Source organism: Alexandromys fortis, unplaced genomic scaffold (genome assembly GCF_014885135.2).
Source record: "Alexandromys fortis isolate MF-2015 unplaced genomic scaffold, M_Fortis_MF-2015_v1.1 scaffold_59, whole genome shotgun sequence".
NCBI lineage: Eukaryota > Metazoa > Chordata > Mammalia > Rodentia > Cricetidae > Alexandromys > Alexandromys fortis.
In genome coordinates this window covers 2,919,247-2,930,082 of record NW_026067943.1, presented here as the reverse complement: position 1 = coordinate 2,930,082, position 10,836 = coordinate 2,919,247, and the positions used below count along the sequence as shown (strand labels likewise).

General features: G+C 49.9%; 1 protein-coding gene across 1 annotated transcript in view; it reads left to right on the top strand.

The window, feature by feature from the left end:
- The first annotated feature begins 4,968 nt into the window (after positions 1-4,968).
- Positions 4,969-10,836, top strand: part of Lhfpl4 (LHFPL tetraspan subfamily member 4) — a 36,413-nt gene continuing 30,545 nt past the window's right edge. Inside the window, exons 1-2 of the mRNA XM_050148658.1 lie at positions 4,969-5,165; positions 6,077-6,563. Of these exons, the coding sequence (XP_050004615.1) occupies positions 6,158-6,563 (406 nt within the window). The 5' untranslated portion in view covers positions 4,969-5,165; positions 6,077-6,157. The remainder of the gene's footprint in view (positions 5,166-6,076; positions 6,564-10,836) is intronic.

Genomic DNA, 10,836 nt, shown 5'->3' with positions numbered 1-10,836 from the left:
TCCAGAGACTTGACTCTTAGTCAGTAACCAAGACTAGCGACCACAGTGGACAATCCAGTGATCCCCCACCTCCTTTTTTCCTTCTTCTCTTCTTTGTGTTTGCTTTAAGACAAAAATTATCACTATGTGGCTCAAATTAGCTTCAAAAATAGCTATTTTCAGCTGGGTGGCGGCGGCACATGCCTTTAATCCCAGCACTTGGGAGGCAGAGACAGGCAGATCTCTGTGAGTTCGAGGCCAGCCTTGTCTACAAGAGCTAGTTCCAGTACAGGCTCCAAAGCCACAGAGAAAAATAGCTATTTTCTTACCTCAATCTCCCAAGTGCTAGAATCATTGGTGTATACTACCATCCAAGGCATGAATTTATTCAAGAATAATTTATATCTTTGTCTTTGCCAATCACTTTTTGGGTCGTTTTATTTGCCTGTGTGTATTTATTTTTGAGACACCAGGTCCTGGCTGGCCTGGAACTCAGTGTAGACCAAATTGACCTTCAACACACAGAACACTGGGCAGTAGTGGTGCGTGCCTTTAATCCTAACACTCAGAAGGCAGAGGCAGGTGGATCTCTTTGAGTTCAAGGCCAGCCTGGTCTACGGAATGAGTTCCAGGGACAGCTAGGGCTACACAGAGAAACCCTGTCTTGAAAAATTAAAACAAAACAAAAAAAAACCAACCAACCAAAGCAACAACAAAAAAACAAAAATAAAAATCTCACAGAACATCCATCGGTCTCTGCCTCCTGAGTACTGGGATTAAAGGCATGTGCCACCGTGTCCAGCAAGATTGTATGTTTTAAGCTTCTTGCAGTTGTTTGATTTTTCCTGAGGTCTCTCTGCTTAGCCTTGTTTTGTTATATTTGTTTTTTTTTTTAATATTTATTTATTTATTTATTATGTATACAATATTCTGTCTGTATGTCTGCAGGCCAGAAGAGGGCACCAGACCTCATTACAGATGGTTGTGAGCCACCATGTGGTTGCCGGGAATTGAACTCAGGACCTTTGGAAGAGCAAGCAATGCTCTTAACCACTGAGCCATCTCTCCAGCCCCTATATTTGTTTTTTAAGTTTTTGAATATCTTACATAGTCAAGTTTGAGGCTTGTTTTGTAGTTCAGGATAAACTTGACCTCCTGATCCTCTGCCTTCATCTCCCAAGTGCTAGAGTTAAACACACGGTACCCCACACACATTGTACACACCTCTCCCTTCTCTGCTGGGGTGGAACCCGGGGTCTCACCAACGTCAGGAGAACACACCATTGAGCTACACCCCAGCTTTATAGACAGCGAGGCTCTTGTCATGTTGCTCATGAACTTCTCGTCCTCCTACCTCAGCCTCTGGAGCATGGGATTACAGTGTGTCCCACCGTGTTCGGCTTTTTGGTTCCCATTATGATCTTTTATTCCTTGTCTGGCCCCTTCCTGGTTCCAACAAGGTGCTCTTCCTGTGAACGGATCTCATATTTCCTTCCCGCTCGAGGTTTGCCTTTAAAATGGGGACACAACCTGTCTCCCCTCCTCACAGCTCAGCAAGTGAATCTCCAAGGCTCCTGCTGTATCTCTTCTTTGGAGACGTCATTTATTATTAAAATTTAATGATAATCACTTATATTTATAGCCCCTTTTCCATTTACAAAGCTCTTTTCTATCCATTATCTCTTTTAATCCTCCCAGCATCTGTGAGGAGGAAGTGTGTTTTTCTCTACTTTACAAATGAAGAAAATAAGACTCTCAAGAGCAGCATCAGAACTTGAGGAGCCGAGGCAGGAGGATTGCTACAGTTGGAGGCCATCCAGGGCTGCAGAATAAAACCCTGACTCACAACAATACCATCACCAACAATAGAAAACCTGGGGAGGGGTGCACACCTGTAATCCTAGCATTTGAGGATCAGAATGAGTTCAAAACCAACCTTAGCTACTTGTCTCAATCCTCCTCTCACACCTCCCCAGCCCCCTGAAAATGTGGTGTTTGTCATCTGAGCCACACAGCTCATATGTGGCAGAGTTTGGCCTCAAATTCTGATCTCCTAGTTCTGATGTGTCATGTATTCTGAGTAGTTCATGTATTCAGGCATTCTTCTATTAAAAACAAACAACAGGCAATGGGGCCGTGGTGGTACATGCCTTTAATCCCAGCACTCGGGAGGCAGAGGCAGGCAGATCTCTGTGAGTTCGAGTCCAGCTTGGTCTACACGAGCTAGTTCCAGGACAGGCTCCAGACCTACAGAGAAACCCTGTCTCGAAAAACCAGAGAAAGAAACAATAGGCAAAAGCCTACTGAAGCTGGTCAATACATGCCCACAGTTCCAGCACTCAGAAGGCAGAGGCAGGAGAATCAGAAGTTTGAAGTCATCCTTGGCTATGTTGTGAGTTTGAGGCAGCCTAGTTACAGATTCACCAAATCTCCAGATCAATATATAAGCTCCTGCTAGTTCTTTTGGAGGAATGTAGATGAATTATTTAGGACTATTTGGATCAGAAACAACAACAAAAACTTAAGAGAAAGTGACATAAGCAGAAACCAAAATTTTTGGCTCACCCAGGATCAATCCAGGAGCTGAGCGACGAGGGCTCTATGGGGCCAAAGCGTCAGAGAGTTGTGGGCGGAACTTCCCAGAGCGCTCTACTCTGCAGTCGGAAAACCGTGGACCCTGCCCAGCAAGAACTCTCAGCGGACCTTCTGATGTCCTTTTGTTCTAGACTGCCTAGCTTGGCTCAGCAGGCTAGGAAAAGAACAGCTTAGACAAAGTGGGGAATCGTGTAAGGAGATTGTTTGGAGAGCATCCAAACCGGAAGCATCCACACAGGACCCCTGGAGATGAGACTGACCCCTCCCGTCCTCTCCTTCCTACACCTTCCCTTTCCCCATAGAATCCGGGACTCCACCTGTCTTGTTTCGTGTCTCCAGTGCCCCATGCTGGAGTGCCACATTCCAGGGGCTTCTTCCCTGCATGTTAGACAGATGAGTAAATTCGTGAGTCAGGTTGACGGGGTAGCTCTCTCTCTCCCTGCATGGCGATGTCAGTTTTCTTCCTAGCTTCTGTTTCCCTCTGTAGAGTGGGAAGAAGTGTGGGAAGGAGATTCCTTGTCCTGTGCCTCCTGCAGGATACCTGGAGGTAGAAAAGGGAGCTTTCTTCAAAGAGAGAGTGGAAAGAGAAACCAAATTCAAGGCCCACAGTCTGGCCCTGGGGAAGGTGAATTCACATGGACCTGAGGACTCTAATTGTGGAATTTCATAGATCATTCTCCCTTTACAATTTGGGATAGAAATCTCCTGTTTCTTACAGAGATATTAAGAAGAAATACCCCTTCCTGTCTATTAATACCATTTCTTAAAAGTTGGAAACTTTGGGCTGGGCATTGGTGGTTCAGGCCTTTAATCCCAGCACTCAGGGAGGCAGAGGCTGGCAGATCTCCATGAGTTGGAGGCCAGCATGGTCTACAGAGTGAGTTCCAGGACAGGTTCCAAAGGTAAACAGAGAAATTCTGTCTCGAAAAACCAGCACCACCACCATCACCACAAAAAGTTGGAAATTTTGGTCTGGGATGATACAAAGCCCTGAGTTTGATCCCCAGCACGGCACAAACCAAGTGTGTTGGGGGATGGCTATAATCGCAGCACTTGGAGACGGAAGCAGGAGGGTTCCTGAAAGTTCAAGGCTAGCCTGGTCTAACATAGTGAGTTCTAGGCTAGCAAGGACTACTTAACAAGACTGATTGAACACACCTCTCCCTGAAGTGAGACAGACTTTTACAGAAAAAAGTTTCTTCCTTCTTTCTTTTTCCTTCTTTTCCTCTTCTTTTCTTTTTTTGTTTGTTCTTCTTCTTTCTTTCTTTCTTTCTTTCTTTCTTTTTCTTTTTCTTTTCTTTTCTTTTTTTTTTTTTTTGAGACAGGGTTTCTCCTTGTACTTGTAGCCGTGAATGTTCTGGAACTCTCTCTGTAGATCCTGCTGACCCCGAACTTGGAGATTTGCCTGCCTCAGTCTCCCAAGTGCTGGGATTAAAGGCGTGTGCCACTACTGTCTAACAAAAACAGTTTCTTATCCCACTGGAAAAAGACATTTTGAAAATACCATATGAGTTTTTGCATATAGATGTGAGTTACAACAAAGGGTTTCCTGAATGTGGTCCAGGGTTTGGGATGCACTAACGCGGGTCATTTGCACACACACACACACACATACACACACACACACACACCTGGAAAGTGGGGCATAATTTGGCCGCATTGCAGGTGGGGAAACAGGTTCAAAAAGTTCAAATTCAAGGTCACAGTATTAGTTTGTCTGGGTTCCAAAGGCCCTGCAAGAGTGTCCCTGGGTTCGTTCTTTGGCCTGATCACCAGCTTTGACATTGAGGCTTTGATGTTAAGAACTTCATAATGTGCATGCATTGGTTTGGGCACTGGGAAGAATGGAGAGAGGAAATACCCACTTTCTCAGGCCCTTTTTCTCCTGTCCTTGGTTTGGGTCCTGTTCCCTGGCCCGATCTCCTTGTGGTGTGGGCCAAGGAATCCCCATGGCTGGTGTGGGGTGTTAACAGTTTAGGAGTTTCCCTCTCCCAGGGGGGTGTTGACAGTTTCCTAGGAAACTCTGGAAACCTTCACCGCCTCCAAGACACAAAGGCGTGGAAGCAGAATGGGAGACTGAAGGCATTGTCATAGGTGGTAGGTGGAAATCTGGAATCAAGACATTGAGTTCAACGCCTATCAAACCATCCTCTTTTGGGCCCTTCCCCCATGCCCACGGGCTTTGTGGGGAGCCAGAACCCCTCAACTCAGGCTGGCAGAAGGGCGTCCAGGCAGTCCCGAGGCCTGCGGTCTGGTGGGGTGGTGGGGGTGGGGTGTGTGACTCTGGCTGAGGGACCTCAGGGTCACCGTGCCTGACTTTCCCTCTGACTGCCAGAACCTGAAGCACCCCTCCCCCGCCCCGGTTCCTCTCTGCTTAGTTCTTTACGCCCGCGCGGGAGCGCGCCCCGGCTGCGCCGCGCCAGTGCACGGGAGCGCGCTCCTCGGCGCGGGAACGCGCCCCGGGGAGAGCCCGAGCAAGATGGAGGCCACGCAGAGGACGCCGCCTGGGCCGAGGCATCCACTGCCTGGAGCACCGAGCCCCGGCGCTTGAGCCCTGCCGGTCCCGGATCAGCCATCCCGACCCGGCCCAGGTTGGTCCTCCCGCATCCCTTCTCCGCAGCCGCAGCCTCCGCGCGCGTCCGGCCTGCGTGCAGGGCAGCCACCCCCCAGCTCCGGCCCTACCGGGGCCCAGCCGCTCCCCCGCGCTCCGGCCCGGCCCCTGCCCGCTGCCCTCCTCTCCAGGCCCAGACTGCCCCTTGGCTTCGGGCTCCCTGTCTCCTTGGCCTGAAAAGCCATACGCCCCGGCCCTGGCCCGCCAATCCTAGACTACCCCCCCCCCCGCAGCCGACATTCAGCCCCGGCTTCTAAGGAGCACCCCCCACTCCCCATCACTCGTGCAGACCCTCCAGTGTCAGCCCCTGATTCCACGCTAGCCTCATCCTGATTCCAACACTTAGCCCTGGTTACCAGTTCCTGGCCCCTGCCTGGCCCTACTGTAACCTTCCTCATGCCCTCAGTACCAGCCCCTGACAACCTCTTCTCCCCTTCCTTATGGAAAAGCGTCTGTCAGCTTCCAGATTCCCTTCAGACACCCAGTCCCAGACCCGCTACCCCTAAAAACAGCCCCAGTATGCCCTCCCCAGCTTTCTCTATTAGGTGCCTGTTAATGCTCCAGTATTGATCTCCATCTTTCATTGGATCTCCCCATGGTTCCCTCTTATCCCATCGCCAGTTCCCAAGCCCCCTCTCCCACTCCCCCACCAGCACTTTCTGGTACCCCCCTACTTCCAACTCCCATGTCCTCATCTCAGCCCCCAACTTTCCCATACTCCTCTTCCTAAGCCCCCCAGTACGAAACCTTAGCTAGTCCTTCAAGTCGCCGCCCCAACACTCTCATGACCCCCTCCTAGCTACCCAGCCAGCCCCCAGGTCCCCAGCTCCGCCCCAGGCCCCGCCCTTACGAGTTCCTTGACTCAGGGCTGCTTCTCGCGTGCGTCCCCAGCTCCCGCCCCGCAGCCCGGTGGTCCATCTCGGGCCGGCGGCCCCCTACCAGCAGCCGCCGCCGGCCCCGCCCCCGGGCACCATGCTGCCCTCGCAGGAGGCCTCCAAGCTCTACCATGAGCACTACATGCGGAACTCGCGGGCCATCGGAGTGCTGTGGGCCATCTTCACCATCTGCTTCGCCATCATCAACGTGGTGGTCTTCATCCAGCCCTACTGGGTAGGAGACAGCGTGAGCACCCCCAAGCCTGGCTACTTCGGCCTCTTCCACTACTGCGTGGGCAGCGGGTTAGCGGGCCGCGAGCTCACCTGCCGGGGCTCTTTCACCGACTTCAGCACCATCCCGTCCAGCGCCTTCAAGGCGGCCGCCTTCTTCGTGTTGCTTTCCATGGTGCTGATTCTCGGCTGCATCACCTGCTTTGCCCTTTTCTTCTTCTGCAACACCGCCACCGTCTACAAGATCTGCGCCTGGATGCAACTCTTGGCAGGTAGGTGGGGGGAGTGGGCGCGGGACCCTCGGCAAAGACGCTGCAGACAGGAACTCTTTCTTAGAAGAGTCGGAGCTATATTCTTCTGCTCTGTTTGAGACTCTTAGAGGACATCTATTGGGGAGAATATTCAACAGCAGAGCTACCTTAGGCAGGGGGCAAATCCTTAGAAATGGTCTTTGCTTTGGGTCTGTCTGCTTGGAAGCGCAGGGGCTGGGCCAGCTGATGGGTTAGCGGTATGTTTGTGTTTCGGAAGGTCTCTGTTGGCTGTCTTTGAGGAAAAAGACACCCCCCCTCCATGAGGGCTTACTGTTAGTGTAGTCAATTTCTGTTATGCTGGAGGGAAAACATAAATTGGAGGATCAAGATACTTGAACTTTGAACTCGCTGGCATTATTGACTTTTTTGAGGTTTTGTTTCCTCATCTGTGAAACAGTACAGAGAATAAACGAAGGGGTCTTTGGTAAACGTTAAAGACCTGTCCTGAGAGTGGGGGAGCTGTCTGTGGCGTTGGTACTGGGAGCTGTTATGTGGAAAGCTTGCAGCATGAGCCCCCAGAGAGAAGGTCTCCTTCTCCCTGACCCTTGTTCAGGCAGGGTTCTGTGTCACATTCAAGGTGATGAGTTCCTTGAAGTCTCTGAAGTGTTTGACTGGGACCGTCATCTTTCCCTAAGGAAAGGCCTTTTGGGAACAAGATATGCTGAGATAGTATCCTCTGATCCATTAGAGTCCTGCGTCCCCGCCCACTCTTCGATCGCAGTCACATTTTGAAAACTCAGCAACCTGGGCATTTGCCTAATTGCAGAAAAGGAGGAGAGAGTTGGGCAGGGCAAAGAGGAGCCTGGGGATGGCAGGGTGGGAAGGAAGATAGGTGGAGGCCAGGAGAAGATTTGATAATGGTGCATTAGAGACGGTTCTTCACAGTAAGCACTTGGGAACATTCAACAAGTGGTCAGCCCTTCAAAAGAGCCCCCCAAAGGAAAGGTGATAGCTCCTTGCTGGCCATGGCACCGCTGGAAGCATCATAGGGACTTGGCTCCACAGCGCGGTGTGTGTTCACTTGAGTCTTTCCCTTGAAAACACATCTCCATCTTTTCAAGGAGGAGTGTGGGTTTTCAAAACAGCTGGAAGTCACTCAGGATCAAGTGCTAAGAATACAATAGTGGTCAAGTTAGAAAATTTGACTTGTCACTTGGGCGGAAGGCCAGGGGTGAGGTCAAAGTCATGAGGCTAGTTTGCTTCCCCAGGAGGACTTTTACAAAGGTAGGGAGGAATTCCTACCCCTACTGGGGAAGTCTGCCATCTGAAAGGGCTGGTTGAAGGAAAGTGCTATATACTCAGGTATGGACATTCTTTTTTTTTAAGGTTTATTTTTGTTTTTTATTATGTGTATGTGTGTGTGTGTAGTTGTTGTTGGTGGTGGTGGTAGTGGTTGATAGTGGTGGTGGTTGATGGTGGTGGATGATGATGGTGGTGGATGATGGTGGTGGTGGTTATGGTGAATGATGGTGGTGGTGGTAGTGGTTGATGGTGATGGTGGTGGTGCTGGTGGATGATGGTGATGGTGGTGGATGATGGTGCTGGTAGTGGTTGATGGTGGTGAATGATGGTGGTGGTGGATGATGGTGGTGCTGGTGGATGATGGTGATGGTGTTGGATGATGGTGGTGGTAGTGGATGATGGTGGTGGATGATGTTGGGTGATGGTTGTGGTGGTGGATGATGGTGGTGGATAATGATGGTGGTGGATGATGTTGGGTGATGGTTGTGGTGGTGAATGATGGTGGTGGATGATGATGGTGGTGGTTATGGTGAATGATGGTGGTGGTGGTAGTGGTTGATGGTGGTGTTGGTGGTGCTGGTGGATGATGGTGATGATGGTGGATGATGATGGTGGTGATGGTGGTTGATGGTGGTGGTAGTGGTTGATGGTGGTGGATGATGGTGGTGGTGATGGTGGTGGATGATGGTGGTGGTGATGGTGGTGGATGATGGTGGTGGATGATGGTGGTGGATGATGTTGGGTGATGGTTGTGGTGGTGGATGATGGTGGTGGATGATGATGGTGGTGAATGATGGTGGTGGTGGTGGTAGTGGTTGATGGTGGTGCTGGTGGATGATGGTGATGGTAGTGGATGATGGTGGTGGTAGTAGTTGATGGTGGTGAATGATGGTGGTGGTGGATGATAGTGGTGGTGGTAGTGGTTGATGGTGGTGGTGTTGATGGTGGTGGTGGTGGATGGTGGTGGTTGGTGGTGGTGGATAATGGTGATGGTGGTTGATGATGGTGGTGATGGTGGATGATGGTGGTGGTGCTGGTTGATGGTGATGGTGGTGGATGATGGTGGTGGTGGATGATGGTGGTAGTGGTGGATGGTGGTGGTGGTGGATGATGGTGGTGGTTGGTGGTGGTTGGTGGTGGTGGTGGATGATGGTGGTGGTGGTGGATGATGGTGGTGGTTGGTGGTGGTAATGTGCACTCAAAGGCAGTTGAGTGTGGAGGCCAGAAGAGGGCATTGGATCCTTTGGAGTTGGAGTTACAGGTAGTTGTAAACTATGAGTACTGGGAGCTAAACTCTGGCCCTCTGTAGGAGCAGCTAGCCTCCTTAACCACTGAGTGGTCTATCCAGTCCTCAGAAGTAGGTCCTTCTAAATGTGGCTCTTTAAGAACCTTTGAAAAGAACAAGAAAGAGAAACGAAGGGAACGGGGATGCCATTCCACGCTTTCCCGTGGGGCCCAGAGGTGATGATGTGTGTTTTTATTCTATTTTCTCTTGAAGGCAAGCTGGAAAGACTATATGCTCAGCTTGAACCCTAACTCATCAGCTTTATTGTGGAGTCTGCTGAGGGGTTGCTGACCTCTTGGCCCTCAAATTCTCTGTATACCATGTGGGATTTTATCTTGGGATTTAATGGGCAGTCCAACAGTGCAATCACTAAAATTTGGTGATCTTAGAGATCACCACATTCAAATTTCACCTTCACTTCCCCCTGGTTCAGAGAGGCAACTGACTTACCTCTGGTGAGAGACTTACTCAAAGTCACCACTGGCATGGGAATGAATTCAGTCTATGGTCACTTTTTATTTTTTAATTTTTTATTCCTGATCTCTGAGGTCCGAGGGAGCAATTGGCAGAGTTGAGAACTAGATTGCACTTTGCTTAGAGATGTCTGAGTTTTCTAGACAAGTGACTGGTTCTCATTGCTTAATGAAGTGGCTCTGGGAAACAGGCCAGCTCTGGCCTACTAGTCGTGGGCTAAAAGTGTTTCAGCTTTTTTCTCTTTATTGGCATTTACTTGTTTATGTCTACGTATGTGTGTGCACACACACATGCGTATACACAAGCGCAGGTGTGATTACACTGTGGCACATGCATGGGGGTCAGAGGACAACCTGAGGATTCAGTTCCCCCATCTCATGGGGCCTCAGATGGGATTTGTGTTTGGTAAAGTCGCGTGGCAAGTACTTTTATACATTGAGCCATCTTGCCAACCCTCTCCTTATATCTTAAATAAGCCTTTTTAGTTTTAATCTCCGTTTTCCCATCTGGGACTGAGGACTGTCACTTGGTTGGTTGGAAGTGTACTTTTTAGTCTGTAAGCTCCTGAAGACAACTCTGAAGTCGACTACCCATTTAGAAAGTAAAACATCGGTCATGTCCAGAGTGACAGCTCGGAAGCCTTGTTTGTCATACAGGAATTAGAGCCTTTGTCGCTTGATTCTTGCTCCTTTGGACAAACTGCAAGCCTTATTGACAAACTACAGAGAGATGTCCTTCCTTGTTTCCTTCCCCTTCCCTCGCTCCCCCCTCTTTCTCTTTCTTTCTTTTGAGACAGGGTCTTACTAATTAGCCCAGACTGTCCTGAAATTCTATTATGTGGGCCAGGCTGGCCTCAAACTCACAGAGACCTGCCTGTCTTGGATTAAAGATGTGAGCCATTGTGCCTGGCTATGTTTTGTTTTCATGTCTCACGGGTTATGTGATCATCCTGTGGTCAATGCTATAAAGCTGGGGGTCTCAGCTGCTGTTCTATTGCTGGGAAGAGACACCATGATTGAGGCAACTCTTATAAAGAAAACGTTTAATTGAAGACTTGCAGAGGTCAGTTCATTATCATCATGGTGGGGAGCATGGTAGCAGGCATGGCAGGGAAGGTGCTGGAGAAGTAGTTGAGAGCTGTATCCTGATCTGTAAGCAGAGAGAGAGAGAGAGAGAGAGAGAGAGAGAGAGAGAGAGAGAGAGAGAGAGAGAGAGAGAGAGAGAGAGAGAGAG